At 52.2% G+C, this 24,040-nt stretch overlaps 1 protein-coding gene across 3 annotated transcripts in view; it reads right to left on the reverse strand.

The window, feature by feature from the left end:
• The window catches only part of LOC140395065 (homer protein homolog 3-like), a 92,923-nt gene that overhangs the window by 38,924 nt on the left and 29,959 nt on the right, over positions 1-24,040 (reverse strand). For all 3 annotated transcript variants that reach the window (XM_072482426.1, XM_072482427.1, XM_072482424.1), the window contains exons 2-3: positions 3,293-3,449; positions 32-163 (exon numbers count right to left, since the gene is read on the reverse strand). In XM_072482426.1, coding sequence (XP_072338527.1) covers positions 32-163; positions 3,293-3,449 — 289 coding nt within the window. The remainder of the gene's footprint in view (positions 1-31; positions 164-3,292; positions 3,450-24,040) is intronic.

Genomic DNA, 24,040 nt, shown 5'->3' on the forward strand with positions numbered 1-24,040 from the left:
GTTATAACTGGGGGCTGCCCGTGCCACATACCTGTGAAAGCTGCTGTTCTGAGTTGAAGCCCAGGCCATAAACAGTGTTGGCTCGGCTATCAGCCCATTGACCGAATTTCTGCGATGTTTTGGTGAATGACATATTGGGGGTGATGGTGCTGTTGATAATTGCCTGAAATCAAAATAATTCATTAATTAAGGATTGCAGCAACTGAATTCCAGATTAATCCAGATCATCCTGCTGAAGTTCAGACAGGGAGTGATGGTGGAGTGGATGAAGAGCGAATGTGGTGTGATCACGATGTGGACATGGTGTGATTATGAACCAATACTCGTGTGGATGCGGTGCGATTGAGGTGTGGCTGCGGTGCGATTGTGATGTGGATGCGGAGCGATTGTGGTGTGGATGCGGAGCGATTGTGGTGTGGAAGCAGAGCGATTGTGGTGTGGATGCGGTGCGATTGTGGTGTGGATGCGGAGCGATTGTGGTGTGAATGCGGAGCGATTGCGGTGTGGATGCGGAGCGATTGCGGTGTGGAAGCAGAGCGATTGTGGTGTGGATGCGGTGCGATTGTGGTGTGGATGCGGAGCGATTGTGGTGTGAATGCGGAGCGATTGCGGTGTGGATGCGGAGCGATTGCGGTGTGGATGCGGAGCGATTGTGGTGTGGATGCGGAGCGATTGTGGTGTGGATGCGGAGCGATTGTGGTGTGGATGCAGAGCGATTGTGGTGTGGATGCGGAGCGATTGTGGTGTGGATGCGGAGCGATTGTGGTGTGGATGCGGAGCGATTGTGGTGTGGATGCGGAGTGATTGCGGTGTGGATGCGGAGCGATTGTGGTGTGGAAGCAGAGCGATTGTGGTGTGGATGAGGAGCGATTGTGGTGTGGTGTGGAGCAAATGTGGAGTGATTGTGGTGTGGATTTGGTGCGAATGTGGAGCGATTGTCATGTGGATTTGGAGCAATTGTGGTGTGGATTTGGAGCGATTGTAGCTTGTGGATGCGGAGCATTTCTTTGGATGTGGAGCGACTCTGGCATGGATGTGGAGCGATTGTGGTGTGGATGTGAAGTGATAGTGGCGTGGATGCGGTGTCACAAGTAGGTTAACATTAATACTGCAATGAAGTCACTGTGAAAATCCCCTAGTCGCCAGATTCCGGCGCCTGTTCGGGTACACAGAAGGAGAATTCATAATGCCCAAATAACCGAACAAGCGCATCTTTCGGGACTTGTGGAAGGATACCGGAGCACACGGAGGAAACCCACACAGACACGGGGAGAATGAGCAGACTCCGCACAGACAGTGACTCAAGTTGGAATCGAACTCGGGACCCTGGCGCTGTGAAACAACAGTGCTAACCACTGTGCTGCCCATTGTGATTGTGGCATGAATGTGGAGCGAATAGGTGTGGGAGTGGAGCGATTGTGGTGTCATTCACATCCACACCACCATCGCTCCACATCCAAGCGACCATCGCTCCACACCCACTGCGCACTCGCTCCACACCCACTGCGCACTCGTTCCACACCCACTGTGCACTCGCTCCACACCCACTGTGCACTCGCTCCACACCCACTGTGCACTCGCTCCACACCCACTGCGCGCTCGCTCCACACCCACTGCGCACTCGCTCCACACCCACTGCGCTCTCGCTCCACACCCACTGTGCACTCGCTCCACACCCACTGCGCACTCGCTCCACACCCACTGCGCAATCACTCCACACCCACTGCGCACTCGCTCCACACCCACTGCGCACTCGCTCCACACCCACTGCGCAATCACTCCACTCCCACGGAACGATTGTGGTGTGGGTGTGGAACGATTGTGGCGTGGGTGTGGAGCAATTGTGACGTGGATGTGGAACGATGGTGGGGTGGGTGTGGAGCGATGGTGGCGTGGGTGTGGAACGATTGTGGCGTGGGTGTGGAGCAATGGTGACGTGGATGTGGAACGATGGTGGCGTGGGTGTGGAACGATTGTGGCGTGGGTGTGGAACGATTGTGGCGTGGGTGTGGAGCGATGGTGGCGTGGGTGTGGAGCGATGGTGGCGTGGGTGTGGAGCGATGGTGGCGTGGCTATGGAGCGATGGTGGCGTGGGTGTGGAGCGAATGTGGCGTGGGTGTGGAGCGAATGTGGCGTGGGTGTGGAGCGATGGTGGCGTGGGTGTGGAGCGATGGTGGCGTGGGTGTGGAGCGATGGTGGCGTGGGTGTGGAGCGATGGTGGCGTGGGTGTGGAGCGATGGTGGCGTGGGTGTGGAGCGATGGTGGCGTGGGTGTGGAGCGATGGTGGCGTGGGTGTGGAGCGATGGTGGCGTGGGTGTGGAGCGATGGTGGCGTGGGTGTGGAGCGATGGTGGCGTGGGTGTGGAGCGATGGTGGCGTGGGTGTGGTGCGATTATGGCGTGGGTGTGGTGCGATGGTGGTGTGGGTGTGGAGCGATGGTGACGTGGGTGTGGAGCGATTATGGCGTGGGTGTGGAGCGATTGTGGCGTGGATGTGGAGCGATGGTGGCGTGGGTGTGGAGCGATGGTGACGTGGGTGTGGAGCGATTATGGCGTGGGTGTGGAGCGATTGTGGCGTGGATGTGGAGCGATGGTGGCGTGGGTGTGGAGCGATGGTGACGTGGGTGTGGAGCGATGGTGGCGTGGGTGTGGAGTGATGGTGGCGTGGGTGTGGAGCGATGGTGGCGTGGGTGTGGAGCGATGGTGACGTGGGTGTGGAGCGATGGTGGCGTGGGTGTGGTGCGATTATGGCATGGGTGTGGAGCGATGGTGGTGTGGGTGTGGAGCGATGGTGGCGTGGATGTGGAGCGATGGTGGCGTGGGTGTGGTGCGATTATGGCGTGGGTGTGGTGCGATTATGGCGTGGGTGTGGAGCGATGGTGGCGTGGATGTGGAGCGATGGTGGCGTGGGTGTGGTGCGATTATGGCGTGGGTGTGGAGCGATGGTGACGTGGGTGTGGAGCGATGGTGGAGTGGATGTGGAGTGATGGTGGCGTGGGTGTGGAGCGATGGTGGTGTGGGTGTGGAGCGATGGTGACGTGGGTGTGGAGCGATGGTGACGTGGGTGTGGAGCGATGGTGACGTGGATGTGGAGCGATGGTGACGTGGATGTGGAGCGATGGTGGCGTGGGTGTGGAGCGATGGTGACGTGGGTGTGGAGCGATGGTGGCGTGGGTGTGGAGCGATTGTATTTCAGAAGACATCTGATTGCAGGGTGGACAGGAAGCTTCAGGGATGTTTATTGCCCCTATTTGGGGTGAGTTTCAGTTCTTGGCGCATCTCAGTTCCTAATACCTTGGTTCCGCCGACGCTAATGATCCTGTAAACGTTGCGCGTGCTGTCATAGAAGAAGGAGACGGTAACAGCATGCTTGCTCGCCGGGATCCAATTTCGTTTGGTTGCCGGATCAATCTGGAAAACGTGGGCCCGTGCGCTGAAAATCGGCTGTTCCCTACAGCAAGAAACCAAGATTCAAACACTGACCACATAACCATCAAATCCCACAGACCTCTCAGAATATTACCTTGGCCGAAACCAATTCAACTCCGAACATCAACCTTCCTCATGTTCATGACAAGTGCTGGCATCCAGATAAATCTCATTCTCTTACTGTCACTGTCACAGAGTAGGGTTCCACACCCACTGACCCACACTGGGGTATGGGTTCCACACCCACTGACCCTCACTGGGGTATGGGTTCCACTCACACTGACTCTCACTGGGGTACGGGTTCCACACACACTGACTCTCACTGGGGTACGGGTTCCACACACACTGACTCTCACTGGGGTACGGGTTCCACACACACTGACTCTCACTGGGGTACGGGTCACACACACTGACTCTCACTGGGGTACGGGTTCCACACACACTGACCCTCACTGGGGTACGGGTTCCAGACACACTGACTCTCACTGGGGTATGGGTTCCACACCCACTGACCCTCACTGGGGTACAGGTTCCACACACACTGACTCTCACTGGGGTACAAGTTCCACACACACTGACTCTCACTGGGGTAAGGGTTCCCCGCACACTGACTCTCACTGGGGTACAGGTTCCACACACACTGACTCTCACTGGGGTACAGGTTCCACACACACTGACTCTCACTGGGGTACAGGTTCCACACACACTGACTCTCACTGGGGTACAGATTCCCCACACACCGACTCTCACTGGGGTACGGGTTCCACACACACCGACTCTCATTGGGGTACGGGTTCCACACACACTGACTCTCACTGGGATACGGGTTCCACACACACTGACTCTCACTGGGGTACAGGTTCCACACACACGGACTCTCACTGGGGTACAGATTCCCCACACACTGACTCTCACTGGGGTACAAGTTCCACACACACACTTACTCTCACTGGGGTACAAGTTCCACACACACTGACTCTCACTGGGGTACGGGTCCCACACACACTGACTCTCACTGGGGTAAAGGTTCCACACACACTGACTCTCACTGGGGTACAGGTTCCACACACACTGACTCTCACTGGGGTACAGATTCCCCACACACTGACTCTCACTGTGGTATGGGTTCGACACACACTGACTCTCATTGGGGTACGGGTTCCACACACACTGACTCTCACTGGGGTACAGATTCCCCACACACTGACTCTCACTGGGGTACGGGTTCCACACACACTGACTCTCACTGGGGTACAAGTTCCACACACACTTACTCTCACTGGGGTACAAGTTCCACACACACTGACTCTCACTGGGGTACGGGTCCCACACACACTGACTCTCACTGGGGTAAAGGTTCCACACACACTGACTCTCACTGGGGTACAGGTTCCACACACACTGACTCTCACTGTGGTACGGGTTCGACACACACTGACTCTCATTGGGGTACGAGTTCCACACACACTGACTCTCACTGGGGTACAGATTCCCCACACACTGACTCTCACTGGGGTACGGGTTCCACACACACTGACTCTCACTGGGGTACAGGTTCCACACACACTGACTCTCACTGGGGTACAGGTTCCACACACACTGACTCTCACTGGGGTACAAGTTCCACACACACACTTACTCTCACTGGGGTACAAGTTCCACACACACTGACTCTCACTGGGGTACGGGTCCCACACACACTGACTCTCACTGGGGTAAAGGTTCCACACACACTGACTCTCACTGGGGTACAGGTTCCACACACACTGACTCTCACTGGGGTACAGATTCCCCACACACTGACTCTCACTGTGGTATGGGTTCGACACACACTGACTCTCATTGGGGTACGGGTTCCACACACACTGACTCTCACTGGGGTACAGATTCCCCACACACTGACTCTCACTGGGGTACGGGTTCCACACACACTGACTCTCACTGGGGTACAAGTTCCACACACACTTACTCTCACTGGGGTACAAGTTCCACACACACTGACTCTCACTGGGGTACGGGTCCCACACACACTGACTCTCACTGGGGTAAAGGTTCCACACACACTGACTCTCACTGGGGTACAGGTTCCACACACACTGACTCTCACTGTGGTACGGGTTCGACACACACTGACTCTCATTGGGGTACGAGTTCCACACACACTGACTCTCACTGGGGTACAGATTCCCCACACACTGACTCTCACTGGGGTACGGGTTCCACACACACTGACTCTCACTGGGGTACAGGTTCCACACACACTGACTCTCACTGGGGTACAGGTTCCACACACACTGACTCTCACTGGGGTACAAGTTCCACACACACTGACTTACTGGGGTACAGTTTCTACTGGCACTTCCCCCAAATTAAGTACCATCCCTCACCGAGAACTGAGATAGCGATTGAAGAGCATCGCTCAGATTTAACATTGATGGTTCAGTCAGGGCTAGGTGGGGAAAACACGGATTCTGGTGTTTCTCCTCATTCCATGTTCCTTATTCCTCCCTCGCCCCCAGCTCTTTACCCCTCAACAGATACTTGCACAGTACGTTCGCAAAACGCTTTGGGTAATATAGAATATAATGGCACAGGACAGCAGGAGCCCATTCTGCTCATCAAATCTGCACCAGTTGGAGCGGCACGGTGGTGCAGTGGTTAGCACTGCTGCTTCACGACGCCGAGGTCCCAGGTTTGATCCCGGCCCTGGGTCACTATCCCCATGTCTGCGTGGGTCTCACCCCCACATCCCAAAAGATGTGCAGGTTAGGTGGATTGGCCACGCTAAATTGCCCCTTAATTGGAAAAAGAAAATAATTGGATACTCTAAATTTAAAAAAGAAATCTGCCCCAGTTCTTTCAAATAGAAATCCTGTCAGTGCTACCACCACCCCCAACATCTGTTCTTTCCCTGTGCTCCCTTCCTCCAGTATTTATCCAATTTCCTCTGGAATGCTCATTTGAATCTGGATCCACCACAATATCAGGGAGGGAGTGCATTCCAAATCCTAACTCCTTTCAACGAAAAGTTTTTCTTTGTGTTGCCTCTGGTTTCGTTTGTCAATCAACTTAAATCTGGGCCCTTTGATCATCGATTCTTCGACTATTGGAAACAGTTTCTATTTATTTTGCCCAAACCCTTAATTTTATTTCCCTCCATCAAATCCCCGGAGGTTTCTTGGCTGCGGACTAACTCCTAGAAATGTGATTCGAATTGATAGGTGCTTGATGGCCAGCGCAGACAGGATGGGCAAAAGGGGCCTGACCTGTGCTGTATGACTCTATGGCTCCAAGGAGAACAGTCCCAGCTTCTCCTCGAGGTGAGTGTGAGAGGAGGATCCTGGGGCAGGCGGCACCTAGAAGGGAGTGCCAGCAGAAGACCCCCTGGGACAGGCAGCGAGCAGGACCTAGAGGAGTGTGTTAAGAGGACAACCCTGGGACAGGCAATCAGCAGCACCTAGACGGGAGTGTTAGTGGAGGACCCTTGTACAGGCAGCATCTGGAGGGGAGTGTGAGCAGGAGACCCTGGGACAGGCAGTGAGCAGCATCTAGAGGAGAGTGTTGGTGGAGGACCCTTGTACAGGCAACATCTGGAGGGGAGTGTGAGCAGGAGACCCTGGGACAAGCAGTGAGCAGCACCTGGACGGGAGTGTTAGTGGAGGACCCTTGTACAGGCAGCATCTGGAGGGGAGTGTGAGCAGGAGACCCTGGGACAGGCAGTGAGCAGCACCTAGACGGGAGTGTTGGTGGAGGACCCTGGGACAGGTAGCATCTGGAGGGGAGTGTTGCAGGAGACCCTGGGACAGGCAGTGAGCAGCACCTAGAAGGCAAAAGGAGGACATCAAGCCAGGCTCTCAGTGGCACCTTGCACCTAACATCACAAAAGAAACGCAAGTTCATTGGCTGGTGAGAAACTGCTGTTAGGGAGAGTCATCCAGCTGCTGAGAATTAGAAAAACACATTCTTTTTAAGAGAAAGGGCTACTTACATTTAAGAAAGAGACATAAGCAATGGGGAAATAAAGTTAAGTTGAGGCCAAGGAAAATAAAGCTGCACATGTAAGCCAAAATAAATTAAAGTTAACGTAAGGGCGGTAAATTGAAGCCATGGCAAGACAGCTCTGCCATGTGCTTTGTAATACGTGGGATGCTACTGGTATCCAAAACGACCACATGTGCTGTAGACTTTGGCGCTCAAGCGGCGGCTAGCGTCACTGTATCGCATCCGTGAGGCTGAGACCTACATGAATAACGTATTGAGAGAGATGGTCACGCCACAGCTTGTGAGCCTGGAGGTAGAAAGGGAATGGATAACCACCAGGTATTCCAAGAAAAGTGGCAATTAGCACAGGAGTCCCCTGGGTCCTGCTCACCAATCGGTTTTATGCTTCGGACACCGGGTGGGCGTTGGCTCCTCGGAGGAGTGCAATCAGAGCCAGGTTTGTGGCATCACCGGCAGCTCTGCTGTAGGAGGAGAGAAAGAAGCTTGGAAGAGCAGTAGTGATTGGGGATCTGTCGTTTAAGGGAACAGACAGGTGCTTCTGTGGCCATGGACCTGACTCCAGGGTGGTAATTTCCCTCCCTGGTGTCAGAGCCATTGATACCAATGACTTAGGTAGGAAGCGGGATGTGGTCCTGAAAGTAGACTTTAGGGAGCTAGGAAGGAGATTGAAAAACAGGACCTCTAAAGCAGAAATCTCATGATTACTCCCAGTCCCATGTGCAAGCGAATATAGAAACAGGAGAATAGAGCGACTGAACATGTGGCTGAAAGCCAGTGTAGGAGGGAGGGTGGCAGATTTCTGAGGCATTGGGACTGGTTGTGGGGAAGGTGGAACCTGTACAAGCCAGACAGTCTACACCTGAACAGGACCAGGATGAATATCCTAGCAAGGAGCATAGAGTCGACACTCTCCTTTGCAATAGATGATTCAGAGTCTACCTTGGGTAAGGGAGAAGTGCATGGAGATGACCCCCACCCCCCACCACACCCAATCCTGTTCAACGTATATACAAATGATCTGTCAAAAAACACATCCCACAAGTTCATCTAAGCAGGTGACATCTGTTGTGCCACCCAAGCCCCATCCTTCTGTGCTCTGGACCAGATCTTTAACAAAGGTGTTACAAAGTTGAGAAATGACTGCAGATATGACAACCCATGTTAAATCTCTCTCAAACCATTTCCTGTGTACTCCACCGCCACAAGGCCATTCCCAGAAAGAAAACCTGCCTGTCGACATGGATGACCAGAGCCCAAGCATGATCCCAACTCAAGATAATTGGGAGTGATTCTACTCCGACTCTCCTTTCGGGAATGTTCGAAGCAAACAGCAGTACAGTTAAAAACCAGAAACAATCTACTAACTAAATTTGCTGGATCTACGTGGGGTTCTGCTGCTACCACAGCACTGCGGACCTCTGTACTTGCCCAATACAGAGTACTGCAGCAGAGTACGGTGTACCAGTCATCACACACATATCTTTTTGACATTCAACTGAATGTAATAATGCGTATAATAACTGGAATTCTCCCCTCCCCTGGCCTCCTGTTTGTAACCATCAGTCCGTCACACATCTGCCGACTATCAAAAACCACCCGTCCATGATGACCTGTTCAACCTACCTAATGCCCACCTTCCATCTCAGCGCCCCATGTGGGGCACCGTTCCTGAGCAAGGTCTACCAGCAAACATCATTTGATTGAGGAATGGGATACGCGGGAAGTCACTAACAAGTTCCTTGTGACAAACCCCATCTGTCGAATGGCTGTCTTTGAACTGCCACAGCGATAGGTTCAGGTCAGGGCACTTATGCAGCCAACCTCCATACAAACCCTCTTGTGGAGAGACATCAGCAATGCTGCACCTTACCGACAGACGTGATGGCGGCTAATCACCTACGAGAAGACTACCACTGGGGAATTTGCATTCAGAAAAAAAATCTGACCCTCCTCCTATCCAGAAGCCCGAGTTTTGTTAACCAGCTTTTTATATGGTACTTTGTCAAAGAATTTCTTCAAATTCATATAGACAACATTCATTTAATTCTCATCTAAATTTTTATTTATTTATTTAATAAATTTAGAGTGCCCAATTATTTATTTATTTTTCCAATTAAGGGGCAATTTAGCGTGGCCAATGCACCTAGCCTGCACATCTTTGGGTTGTGGGGGCGAAACCCGCGCAGACACGGGGAGAATGTGCAAACTCCACACGGACAGTGACCCAGAGCCAGGATTCGAACCCGGGTCCTCAGCGCCGTAGGAATTTGATTAGTCAAGTACGATCAGCCTTTTACAAATCTGTGCTGGCTCACCTTCGCTAACCTAAAGCTCTCCAACACTCCGATGATTTTTTATTCCCTTGTCTATTGTTTCCAAAACCTCACCCAACACTGTTGTTAAACTGACCAGTCTGTAGCTACTCAGACTGTCCTGACACCATTTCATGAATAAGGCTGTCACATTTGCCTCTCTCCAATCCTAAGGAATATTCTGCTGTCCCCACCCTACTCCTTTAGCAGCCTGGGCTGCAAGCTAGATCAGGTGACTCATCTACTCAAAGTATAGCCAGCTTTTCAGTATATCCTGCCTATTAATTTTCACCCCATCCATTAACCTTCAGCATCTCCACTTCCATCGATATTATGCAGCCTCTTCCTGAGTAAACACTGATACAAGGTACTCACTAAGTATTCTAGCCTTGCCCCATGTCTCTAAGCATATACCAACTTCATTGTCCTGAAAAGGACCCACTCCAACTCTTACTACACACTTACTATTTACATGCTGGGAGAAGATTTTATTTGTTTGCTATTTTGTCATATTCTCTCTTTCCGTGTTTTTTCTTCCTCTTCACTTCCCCTTCATCTATTGTATTTGGCCGGATTCTTGCTTGAAAATGTAATCTGGCATGCATCGTCTATATACACCCTCATCACCCAAGCAGTCCTGGCTTTAGCTCCTCCACCTTTCCTCTTGTTGAAACATACCTAGCTTGTAACTGAAACATCTCCTCCTCAAGGATCACCCTTTGTTCCGTTACAGCTTTTCTTGACAGTCTTTTGTTCCATTTTATGGCAAGATTGCTTCGCATCCTTTTGAAATTAGCCCTTTTCACATCTGCTTTAGATTGTTACCTGCCTTTCCCCATTATTAATCTAAACCTCATGAGTTGACGATCACATTTACTCTCAGATACCTGGTCCATTTGGCATAATGTTCAAAGGCTTTTTCCTGTACACATCTCAGAAATTCCTCCCCTCCTTTTCCTTTACCCTTACCCCAATGTTATTCCAATCGATATTTGGTAATGAAAGTCTCCCTGTATCACCACACAATGGGGATTTGCTCTCTGTGACTTCCCTGCAGATTTGCTCCTCTATCCCTCTATCACTAGAAAATACCCCCAGAGGTGAAGCAGCAGGACCACCTCAGGGCAGTGCCCGAGGCGCAACCATCTTCAGCTGCTTCATTAATAACCTTCCTTCTATCATAAGGTTAGAAGTGGGGATGTTCATTGCTCAATGTCCAACTCAATGTTCAGCACCATTCAGAACTCCTCAGATACTGAAGCAGTCCGTGTCCAAACGCACCGAGACCTGGATAGCATTCAGGCTTGAGCTGACAAGTGGCAAGTTACATTCTCACCACACAAGTGCCAGGCAATGACCACCTCCAACAAGAGAGAATCTAACCTTCTCCCCTTGACATTCAATGGCACTAACATGTGTGAATCCCCCATTATCAACATGTTGGGCGTTACCGTCGATCAGAAACTGAACAGGGTCAATTTTATAAATACTGTGGCTACAAGAGCAGGTCAGACTTCCGGTTGCAGCTATGCGGAGCTAGGTCGCACATTCGGCGGCTCCCGCAAAGATGGACTTTTGGGCTCTTTTCAGGGCCCCCAACGGCACTTTTTCGACGTTTCCCAGTGTGGGAAGGAGTCTATAACAGCTCCACGTCAGTATATGGCTTCAACTAGGAGCGGGGCAACAAAAAAGGTGGCGGTGGACCCGAAGAAGGTGTGAGGAAAGAAGGACAAAATGGCGGCGGGCGGAGACCAGGCAGCGTGGATGCAGTGGGCGGAAGAGCAGCAGGAGGGTATCCAGCGCTGCGTTAGAGATTAAAACGGACCTGCGAGAGCCGATGAAGGCTTCTATTGATAAGCTGCTGAAGACACAGACAGCCCAGGGGGTGGCGATCCGCGAGGCTCGACAAAAGATCTCTTGACAATGAGGACGAGATCTTAGGCCTGACGGTAAAGGTGGAGGCGCACAAGGCGCTCCACAAGAAATGGCAGGAGCAGTTCGAGGAGATGGAGAATTGGTCGAGGCGGAAGAATCTGCGGATTCTGGGCCTCCCGGAGGGGCTGGACGTGGGGGCCTATGTGGTCACCATGTTGAACTCGCTGATGGGAGCGGGGTCCTTCCAGGGGCCCATAGAGTGCTGGCGAGGAGGCCCAAGGCTAACGAGCCTCCGCAGGCGGTGCTGGTGAGGTTCCATCGGTTCGTCGATCGGGAGTGTGTGCTCAGGTGGGCCAAGAAGGAGAACATAGAAAATACAGCACAGAACAGGCCCTTCGGCCCACGACGTTGTGCCGAACCTTTGTCCTAGATTAATCATAGATTATCACTGAATTTACAGTGCAGAAGGAGGCCATTCGGCCCATTGAGTCTGCACCGGCTCTTGGAAAGAGCACCCTACCCAAACTCAACACCTCCACCCAACACCAAGGGCAATTTTGGACATTAAGGGCAATTTATCATTGGCCAATTCACCTAACCTGCACATCTTTGGACTGTGGGAGGAAACCGGAGCACCCGGAGGAAACCCACGCAGACACGGGGAGGACGTGCAGACTCTGCACAGAGTGACCCAAGCCGGAATCGAACCTGGGACCCTGGAGCTGTGAAGCAATTGTGCTATCCACAATGCTACCGTGCTGCCCTTAAGAACAAATAAATCTACACTATATAATTTTACCGTAATCCATGTACCTATCCAATAGCTGCTTGAAGGTCCCTAATGTTTCCGACTCAACTACTTCCACAGGCAGTGCATTCCATGCCCCCACTACTCTCTGGGTAAAGAACCTACCTCTGATATCCCTCCTATATCTTCCACCTTAAATTCATGTCCCCTTGTAATGGTTTGTTCCACCTGGGGAAAAAGTCTCTGACTGTCTACTCTATCTATTCCCCTGATCATCTTATAAACCTCTATCAAGTCGCCCCTCATCCTTCTCCGTTCTAATGAGAAAAGGCCTAGCACCCTCAACCTTTCCTCGTAAGACCTATTCTCCATTCCAGGCAACATCCTGGTAAATCTTCTTTGCACCTTTTCCAAAGCTTCCACATCCTTCCTAAAATGAGGCGACCAGAACTGTACACAGTACTCCAAATGTGGCCGTACCAAAGTTTTGTACAGCTGCATCATCACCTCACGGCTCTTAAATTCAATCCCTCTGTTAATGAACGCGAGCACACCATAGGCTTTCTTCACAGCTCTAGCCACTTGAGTGGCAACTTTCAAAGATGTATGAACATAGACCCCAAGATCTCTCTGCTCCTCCACATTGCCAAGAACTCTACCGTTAACCCTGTATTCCGCATTCATATTTGTCCTTCCAAAATGGACAACCTCACACTTTTCAGGGTTAAACTCCATCTGCCACTTCTCAGCCCAGCTCTGCATCCTATCTATGTCTCTTTGCAGCCGACAACAGCCCTCCTCACTATCCACAACTCCACCAATCTTCGTATCGTCTGCAAATTTACTGACCCACCCTTCAACTCCCTCATCCAAGTCATTAATGAAAATCACAAACAGCAGAGGACCCAGAACTGATCCCTGCGGTACGCCACTGGGAACTGGGATCCAGGCTGAATATTTGCCATCCACCACCACTCTCTGACTTCTATCGGTTAGCCAGTTTGTTATCCAACTGGCCAAATTTCCCACTATCCCATGCCTCCTTACTTTCTGCATAAGCCTACCATGGGGAACCTTATCAAATGCCTTACTAAAATCCATGTACACTACATCCACTGCTTTACCTTCATCCACATGCTTGGTCACCTCCTCAAAGAATTCAATAAGACTTGTAAGGCAAGACCTACCCCTCACAAATCCGTGCTGACTATCCCTAATCAAGCAGTGTCTTTCCAGATGCTCAGAAATCCTATCCTTCAGTACCTTTTCCATTACTTTGCCTACCACCGAAGTAAGACTAACTGGCCTGTAATTCCCAGGGTTATCCCTAGTCCCTTTTTTGAACAGGGGCACGACATTCGCCACTCTCCAATCCCCTGGTACCACCCCTGTTGACAGTGAGGACGAAAAGATCATTGCCAACGGCTCTGCAATTTCATCTCTTGCTTCCCATAGAATCCTTGGATATATCCCGTCAGGCCCGGGGGACTTGTCTATCCTCAAGTTTTTCAAAATGCCCAACACATCTTCCTTCCTAACAAGTATTTCCTCGAGCTTACCAATCTGTTTCACACTGTCCTCTCCAACAATATCGCCCCTCGCATTTGTAAATACAGAAGAAAAGTACTCGTTCAAGACCTCTCCTATCTCTTCAGACTCAATACACAATCTCCCGCTACTGTCCTTGATCGGTCCTACCCTTGCTCTAGTCATTCTCATATTTCTCACATATGTGTAAAAGGCCTTGGGGTTTGCCTTGATCCTACCCGCCAAAGATTGTTTATGCCCTCTCTTAGCTCTCCTAATCCCTTTCTTCAGTTCCCTCCTGGCTATCTTGTATCCCTCCAATGCCCTGTCTGAACCTTGTTTCCTCAGCCTTACATAAGTCTCCTTTTTCCTCTTAACAAGACATTCAACCTCTCTTGTCAACCATGGTTCCCTCACTCGACCATCTCTTCCCTGCCTGACAGGGACATACATATCAAGGACACGTAGCACCTGTTCCTTGAACAAGTTCCACATTTCACTTGTGTCCTTCCCCGACAGCCTATGTTCCCAACTTATGCACTTCAATTCTTGTCTGACAACATCGTATTTACCCTTCCCCCAATTGTAAACCTTGCCCTGTTGCACGCACCTATCCCTCTCCATTACTAAAGTGAAAGTCACAGAATTGTGGTCACTATCTCCAAAATGCTCCCCCACTAACAAATCTATCACTTGCCCTGGTTCATTACCAAGTACTAAATCCAATATTGCCCCTCCTCTGGTCGGACAATCTACATACTGTGTTAGAAAAGCTTCCTGGACACACTGCACAAACACCACCCCATCCAAACTATTTGATCTAAAGAGTTTCCACTCAATATTTGGGAAGTTAAAGTCGCCCATGACTACTACCCTGTGACTTCTGCACCTTTCCAAAATCTGTTTCCCAATCTGTTCCTCCACATCTCTGCTACTATTGGGGGGCCTATAGAAAACTCCTAACAAGGTGACTGTTCCTTTCCTATTTCTGACTTCAACCCATACTACCTCATTAGGGTGATACTCCTCGAACTGCCTTTCTGCAGCTGTTATACTATCTCTAATTAATAATGCCCCCCCCCCCCCACCTCTTTTACCACCCTCCCTAATCTTATTGAAACATCTATAACCAGGGACCTCCAACAACCATTTCTGCCCCTCTTCTATCCAAGTTTCCGTGATGGCCACCACATCGTAGTCCCAAGTACCGATCCATGCCTTAAGTTCACCCACCTTATTCCTGATGCTTCTTGCGTTGAAGTATACACACTTCAACCCATCTCCGTGCCTGCAAGTACTCTCCTTTGTCAGTGTTCCCTTCCCCACTGCCTCATTACACGCTTTGGCGTCCTGAATATCAGCTACCTTAGTTGCTGGACTACAAATCCGGTTCCCATTCCCCTGACAAATTAGTTTAAACCCTCCCGAAGAGTACTAGAAAACCTCCCTCCCAGGATATTGGTGTCCCTCTGGTTCAGATGCAACCCGTCCTGCTTGTACAGGTCCCACCTTCCCCAAAATGCGCTCCAATTATCCAAATACCTGAAGCCCTCCCTCCTACACCATTTCTGTAGCCACGTGTTCAGCTGCACTCTCTCCCTATTCCTAGCCTCGCTATCACGTGGCACCGGCAACAAACCAGAGATGACAACTCTGTCTGTCCTGGCTTTTAACTTCCAGCCTAACTCCCTAAACTTGTTTATTACCTCCACACCCCTTTTCCTACCTATGTCGTTGGTACCAATGTGCACCACGACTTCTGGCTGCTCACCCTCCCCCTTAAGGATCCTGAAGACACGATCCGAGACATCCCTGGCCCTGGCACCCGGGAGGCAACATACCTTCCGGGAGTCTCGCTCGCGACCACAGAATCTCCTATCTATTCCCCTAACCATTGAATCTCCTACAACTATTGCTTTTCTATTCTCCCCCCTTCCCTTCTGAGCCCCAGAGCCAGACTCAGTGCCAGAGACCTGGCCGCTAGGGCCTTCCCCCGGTAGGTCATCCCCCCCAACAGCATCCAAAACGGTATACTTGTTTTGAAGGGGAACGGCCACGAGGGATCCCTGCACTGTCTGCCTGTTTGTTTTTTTCCCCCTGACTGTAACCCAGCTATTCTTGTCCTGTACCTTGGGTGTGGTTACCTCCCTGTAACTCTTCTCAATCACCCCCTCTGCCTCCCGGATGATCCGAAGTTGATCCATCTTCAGCTCCAGTTCCCTAACACGGTCTTTGAGGAGCTGAAGTTGGGTGCACTTCCCGCAGGTATAGTCAGCGGGGACACCGGTGGTATCCCTCACCACCCACATCCTACAGGAGGAGCATGCAACTGGCCTAGCCTCCATCCCCTCTTACCTGACAGAATATAGCTGCCCTGTGGACTAACTAGATCTCCGCCCTCCGACTCTGCTCCCAGTCAGCTACACTTTCTGTAAACTCCTGGCTCTCTTCTCACTCTTTGCGGAAATGTCGGAAACAAAATGAAAGGAGCACCTTACTCCCTCCTCACCTAACTCCCTCGGTCACCAAACTCTTACTATAGCACTCAAAATGCACCAAATTCAGCACTGAGGAGCAGCAGGTGGGAGAACGGGGAGGTTTGGATATATCAGGACTGGAGTGCGGAGGTGGCGAAGAGGAGGGCCGGGTACAATCGAGCGAAGGCGGTGCTGCACAGGAAGGGGGTGAAGTTTGGCATGTTGCAGCCGGCGCAACTGTGGGTTGCCTACAAGGACCGGCACCATTATTTTGAGTCGCCGGGGGAGGCGTGGGCCTTTGTTCAGGCCGAGAAGTTGGACACAGATTGAGGGTCGGGATGGGCGATTGGGGACTGCGGTTGATATGCTCTGTTTATTTTTGTTTCGGGGGGGGGGGGGGGGGGGGGCCTTTGTATTGCTCCAGATTTCTTTTTCTCTGTGTTTTTCTCTTTTGGGTCGGTGAGGGTGGCTGGGGCGGGTTGGGCACTGTTTTGGTTGGGTTGGTCGGGGGGGCTCTTGCAGGGGGGTAGGTAAACGGAACAGGGGGGGAAGGATGGCGGTGAGATGGGGCCCCGCGGGGGAGGGGGAGGCCCGAGTCAGGGGTGAGGGGACCGGGCCTGTGAAAGGAGCTGCGTCAGAGGTGGCGGGGCCTGGTAGGTGGAAAGCGCAAGCTTTTCCCGCGCTGAAGACTGGAGGGGGCCGGGGCGGGGAAGCGAGGGTTGTTTCCCGCGCTTAGAACGGAAGGGGGAGGGGGAGAGCCTATGGATGGGGATGGGAGGGGAGGGTGTGCCACACAATGGGAGGAGTCGAAGGAGAGGCGGGAGTTGCCGGGGTCAGCAGGAGTCAGCTGACTTGCGGAAGTGCAATCGGGGGAGTAAATCAGCTAGGATGGGGGGGGGGGGGGGGGGAGTGAAATCGGGTTGCTGCTGCTATGGTCAAGTAGGAGCTGGAGCGAGTGGGGGGGGGGGGGGGGGTGTCGAGACGGGGGTATGCCGCTGTGGGGAATGGGCCGGGTGTGGGGCGCGGGCGTGTGGCTGGCCGCGGAGGGGTCATGGCTAGTCGGCGGGGGAGGGGGGCGGGTATACCCCTGATCCGGCTGATAACCTGGAATGTAAGGGGACTGAATGGGCCGCTTAAGCGGGCCCGCGTGTTCGCGCACCTGAAGGGGTTCAAGGCGGATGTGGTTATGCTTCAGGAGACACACCTGAAGGTGGCAGACCAGGTAAGATTGAGGAAAGGGTGGGTAGGTCAGGTGTTTCACTCGGGGCTGGATGCCAAAAATCGAGGGGTGGCGATCTTGGTGGGAAAGAAGGTCTCATTCGAGGCGTCGAGCATTGTGGCAGATAATGGCGGTAGGTACAAAATGGTAAGTGGTAAGTTGCAGGGAGGGTGGTACTGGTCAATGTGTATGCTCCGAACTGGGATGATGCGGGTTTTATGCGGCGTATGTTGGGTCGGATCCCAGACTTGGAAGTGGGGGGCCTGATAATGGGGGGAGACTTTAACACGGTGCTGGATCCAGCACCGGATCGCTCCAGGTCTAGGACGGGTAGGAAGCGGCGGCTAGAGTGTTGAGGGGGTTTATGGACCAGATGGGAGGGGTGGACCCTTGGAGATTTGCAAGGCCGGGGGCGAGGGAATTTTCATTCTTCTCACATGTCCATAAGGCTTATTCCCGAATCGACTTTTTTATCTTGAGTATGGTGCTGATAGCGAGAGTAGAGGACACGGAGTATTCGGCGATAGCCATTTCGGACCACGCCCCACCTTGGGTGGACTTGGAGATGGGAGAGGAGAGGGACCAGCGGCCGCTGTGGCGCTTGGAGGTGGGGCTGTTGGCGGACGAGGAGGTGAGCGAGCGGGTCCGAGGAAGTATAGAGAGGTACTTGGAGACCAATGATAACGGGGAGGTCCGAGTGGGGGTGGTATGGGAGGCACTGGAGGCGGTGGTGAGGGGAGAGCTGATCTCCATTGGGGCCCATAAGGATCGGGGGGAGAGGGAGAGGCTGGTGCCGGAGATGGTGAGGGTAGACAGGAGGTATGCGGAGGAGCCCGAGGAAGGATTGTTGAGGAAGAGGCGTAGCCTCCAGGCCAAATTCGACCTGGTGACCACCAGGAAGGCGGAGGTGCAGTGGAGGAAGGCCCAGGGGGCGATTTACGAGTATGGGGAAAAGGCAAGCCGGATGCTGACGCATCAGCTTTGGAAGCGGGATGCAGCTAGGGAGATCGGGGGAGTTAAGGACTGGGGAGGGAGTGTGGTGCGGAGTGGAGTTGGCATCAATGGGGTCTTCAGGGACTTTTACGAGGAATTGTACTGTTCCGAGCCCCCACGGGTGGAGGGAGGGCTGGGCCGCTTCCTGGACCAATTGAGGTTTCCAAAGGTGGAAGAGGGACTGGTGGGGGTATTGGGGGCCCCGATTGGGCTGGAGGAGCTGATCAAAGGGATAGGAAGCATGCAGGCAGGGAAGGCACTGGGGCCGGATGGTTTCCCGGTCGAATTCTATAAAAAATATACGGACCTGTTGGGCCCGCTGTTAGTTAGGACCTTCAATGAGGCAAGGGAGGGGGGGCTTTGCCCCCGACGATGTCCCGGGCACTGATCTCCTTGATCCTGAAGCGGGACAAGGATCCCCTGCAATGTGGGTCTTACGGACCGATTTCCTTGCTAAATGTAGATGCCAAGGTGCTGGCGAAGGTCTTAGCCACGAGAATTGAGGATTATGTGCCGCAGATCATCCATGAAGACCAGACAGGGTTTGTGAAGGGGAGACAGTTGAACGCGAATGTGCGGAGGCTTTTGAACGTTATCATGATGCCGGCGAGGGAGGAGGAGGCGGGATAGTGGTGGCGATGGACGCTGAGAACGCCTTCGATAGGGTAGAGTGGGGGTACCTGTGGGAGGTGCTGAAGAGGTTCGGGTTTGGGGAGGGGTTTGTTAGGTGGGTTAGGCTGTTGTATGAGGTCCCGATGGCGAGTGTGGCCACAAACAGGAGGAGGTCCGAGTACTTTTGGTTGCACCGAGGGAGGAGACAGGGGTGTCCCTTGTCCCCCCCCTGCTCTTCGCACTGGCGATTGAACCCCTGGCTATGGCACTGAGGGAGTCAAGGAACTGGAGGGGGTTGGTGCGGGGTGGGGAGGAGCATAGGGTGTCACTTTATGCGGACGACCTGCTGCTGTATGTGGCGGACCCAGTGGGAGGAATGCCGGAGGTAATAAGGATTCTTAGGGAATTTGGGGACTTTTCGGGGTACAAGCTCAACATGGGGAAGAGCGAGCTGTTCGTAGTTCATCCAGGGGACCAGGAGAGGGGGATTGGCGAGCTCCCACTAAAAAAGGCGGAGAAGAGCTTCAGGTATTTGGGAGTCCAGGTTGCCAGGAGCTCGGGGGGGGCCTTGCATAGGCTTAATTTTACAAGGCTGGTGGAGCAAATGGAGGAGTTCAAGAGGTGGGACGCGTTGCCGCTGTCCTTGGTGGGTAGGGTTGCAGTCAATCAAAATGACGGTGCTCCCAAGGTTTTTGTTCCTGTTCCAGTGCCTCCCCGTGTTTATCCCAAAGGCTTTTTTCAGGCGGGTTAACAGGAGTACAATGGGGTTTGTGTGGGCGCGAGGGACTCCGAGGGTGAGAGGGGTGTTCCTGGAGCGGAGTAGAGATAGGGGGGGGGACTGGCGCTGCCCAACCTCTGTGGATACTACTGGGCCGCCAATGCGACGATGGTGCGCAAGTGGGTGATGGAGGGGGAGGGGGCTGCATGGAAGAGGCTGGAGGTGGCGTCTTGTGTGGGTACGAGTCTGGGGGCGCTGGCAGCGGCGCCGCTGCCGCTCCCTCCAAGGAGGTATACCACGAGCCCGGTGGTGGTGGCTGCCCTCAAAATTTGGAGGCAGTGGAGGCGGCACAGGGGGGTAGTTGGGGCCTCAGCGTGGACACCATTACGGGGGAAACCACCGATTCGCCTCAGGAAGAACAGGTGGAAGGTTCGCGAGCCTGGGTGAGCTGGAGGAGAAGTACGGACTCCCCCCGGGGAACACCTTTAGGTACTTGCAGGTGAGGCCGTTTGCCAGACCGCAGGTGGTGGAATTCCCGCGGCTACGGCCACGCACAGTACAGGACAGGGTGCTCTCGGGGGGTTGGGTGGGAGTGGGGAAGATCTCGGAAACTTACCAGGTGATGCAGGAGGAGGGGGCCTCGGTGGTGGAGGTAAAAGGTAAGTGGGAGGAGGAGTTGGGAGAGGAAATTGAGGAAGGGACGTGGGTAGATGCCCTGGGGAGGGTGAACTCTTCCTCATCGTGCGCGAGGCTCAGCCTCATACAGTTTAACGTGCTGCACAGGGCACACATGACCGGGACAAAGATGAGCCATTTTTTTGGGGGTGGGGACAGGTGTGTTAGGTGCTCAGGGAGCCCAGCAAATCACACCCATATGTTCTGGGCATGCCCAGCGCTGGAGGAATTTTGGAAGGGCGCAGCGAGGACGGTGACGAGGGTGGTAAGATCCAGGGTCAAACCTGTCTGGGGGCTCGCAATATTTGGGGTGCCATAGAAGCCGGGAGTGCAGGAGGCGAAAGAGGCCGGTATTCTGGCCTTTGCGTCCCTGGTAGCCCGGCGAAGGATTCTCCTTCAGTGGAAAGATGCGAGGCCCCCAAGCGTAGAATCCTGGATCAGCGATATGGCGGGGTTCATTAAATTGGAGAGGGTGAAATTCGCCTTGAGAGGGTAGTTACAAGGGTTCTTTAGGCGGTGGCAACCGTTCTTAGACTTCCTGGCAGAACGATAGACATTGGTCAATGGCAGCAGCAACTCAGGGTGGGGGTTACTTTATTTATTATTTTTTGTTTTTGTTATTTACACTGGAGGGTCTGAGGGGGTTTATATACTTGTTGTATTAAGTCATAGAACATAGAACATAGAACAATACAGCGCAGTACAGGCCCTTCGGCCCACGATGTTGCACCGAAACAAAAGCCATCTAACCTACACTATGCCATTATCATCCATATGTTTATCCAATAAACTTTTAAATGCCCTCAATGTTGGCGAGTTCACTACTGTAGCAGGTAGGGCATTCCACGGCCTCACTACTCTTTGCGTAAAGAACCTACCTCTGACCTCTGTCCTATATCTATTACCCCTCAGTTTAAAGTTATGTCCCCTCGTGCCAGCCATATCCATCCGCGGGAGAAGGCTCTCACTGTCCACCCTATCCAACCCCCTGATCATTTTGTATGCCTCTATTAAGTCTCCTCTTAACCTTCTTCTCTCCAACGAAAACAACCTCAAGTCCGTCAGCCTTTCCTCATAAGATTTTCCCTCCATACCAGGCAACATCCTGGTAAATCTCCTCTGCACCCGCTCCAAAGCCTCCACGTCCTTCCTATAATGCGGTGACCAGAACTGTACGCAATACTCCAAATGCGGCCGGACCAGAGTTCTGTACAGCTGCAACATGACCTCCCGACTCCGGAACTCAATCCCTCTACCAATAAAGGCCAACACTCCATAGGCCTTCTTCACAACCCTATCAACCTGGGTGGCAACTTTCAGGGATCTATGTACATGGACACCTAGATCCCTCTGCTCAGCCACACTTTCAAGAACTTTACCATTAGCCAAATATTCCGCATTCCTGTTATTCCTTCCAAAGTGAATCACCTCACACTTCTCTACATTAAACTCCATTTGCCACCTCTCAGCCCAGCTCTGCAGCTTATCTATATCCCTCTGTAACCTGCTACATCCTTCCACACTATCGACAACACCACCGACTTTAGTGTCGTCTGCAAATTTACTCACCCACCCTTCTGCGCCTTCCTCTAGGTCATTGATAAAAATGACAAACAGCAACGGCCCCAGAACAGATCCTTGTGGTACTCCACTTGTGACTGTACTCCATTCTGAACATTTCCCATCAACCACCACCCTCTGTCTTCTTTCAGCTAGCCAATTTCTGATCCACATCTCTAAATCACCCTCAATCCCCAGCCTCCGTATTTTTTGCAATAGCCTACCGTGGGGAACCTTATCAAACGCTTTGCTGAAATCCATATACACCACATCAACTGCTCTACCCTCGTCTACCTGTTCAGTCACCTTCTCAAAGAACTCAATAAGGTTTGTGAGGCATGACCTACCCTTCACAAAGCCATGCTGACTATCCCTGATCATATTATTCCTATCTAGATGATTATAAATCTTGTCCCTTATAATCCCCTCCAAGACTTTACCCACTACAGACGTGAGGCTCACCGGTCTATAGTTGCCGGGGTTGTCTCTGCTCCCCTTTTTGAACAAAGGGACCACATTTGCTGTCCTCCAGTCCTCTGGCACTATTCCTGTAGCCAATGATGACATAAAAATCAAAGCCAAAGGTCCAGCAATCTCTTCCCTGGCCTCCCATAGAATCCTAGGATAAATCCCATCAGGTCCCGGGGACTTATCTATTTTCAGCCTGTCCAGAATTGCCAACACCTCTTCCCTACGTACCTCAATGCCATCTATTCTATTAGCCTGGGGCTCAGCATTCTCCTCCACAACATTATCTTTTTCCTGAGTGAATACTGACGAAAAATATTCATTTAGTATCTCGCCTATCTCTTCAGACTCCACACACAATTTCCCATCCCTGTCCTTGACTGGTCCTACTCTTTCCCACGTCATTCGCTTATTCCTGACATACCTATAGAAAGCTTTTGGGTTTTCCTTGATCCTTCCTGCCAAATACTTCTCATGTCCCCTCCTTGCTCGTCTTAGCTCTCTCTTTAGATCCTTCCTCGCTACCTTGTAACTATCCATCGCCCCAACCGAAACTTCACACTTCATCTTCACATAGGCCTTCTTCTTCCTCTTAACAAGAGATTCCACTTCCTTGGTAAACCACGGTTCCCTCGCTCGACGCCTTCCTCCCTGTCTGACCGGTACATACTTATCAAGAACACGCAGTAGCTGATCCTTGAACAAGCCCCACTTATCCAGTGTGCCCAACACTTGCAGCCTACTTCTCCACCTTATCCCCCCCAAGTCACGTCTAATGGCATCATAATTGCCCTTCCCCCAGCTATAACTCTTAAGTCGGGGTGTTAATGTTAATTTATTATTTATGTACAGGGGGGAAGGGGGGTATGGAGGGTTGTTTTTCTGGACTGTGTTCTGTACTTAACCCTGTTGGGTTCCTTTTTCATTTTGTTATTGATATTTTATGAAAATCTTTAATAAAAATTATTTTTAAAATAACTAGAGCAGGTCAGAGACTGGGAATCCTGCAGCAAGTATCTCACCTCCTGACTTCTCAAAGTCTATCATAGAATCATAGAATTTACAGTGCAGAAGGAGGCCATTCGGCCCATCGGGTCTGCACCCGCCTTACAAAAAGTACCCCACTGAAGCCCACATATCTACCCTATCCCTGTAACCCAGCAACTCCCACTTAACATGTTTTGGACACTAAGGGCAATTTAGCATGGCCAATCCGCCTAATCTGCACATCTTTGGACTGTGGGAGGAAACCGGAGCACCCGGAGGAAACCCAGGCAGACACGGGGAGAACGTGCAGACTCCGCACAGGCAGTGACCCAAGCCGGGAATCGAACCTGGGATCCTGGAGCTGTGAAGCAACTGTGCTAACCACTGTGCTACCGTGCTGCCCCGACCATATACAAGGCATAAGTCAGGAGTGTGATGGA

This window comes from Scyliorhinus torazame, chromosome 18 (genome assembly GCF_047496885.1).
Source record: "Scyliorhinus torazame isolate Kashiwa2021f chromosome 18, sScyTor2.1, whole genome shotgun sequence".
Lineage (NCBI taxonomy): Eukaryota > Metazoa > Chordata > Chondrichthyes > Carcharhiniformes > Scyliorhinidae > Scyliorhinus > Scyliorhinus torazame.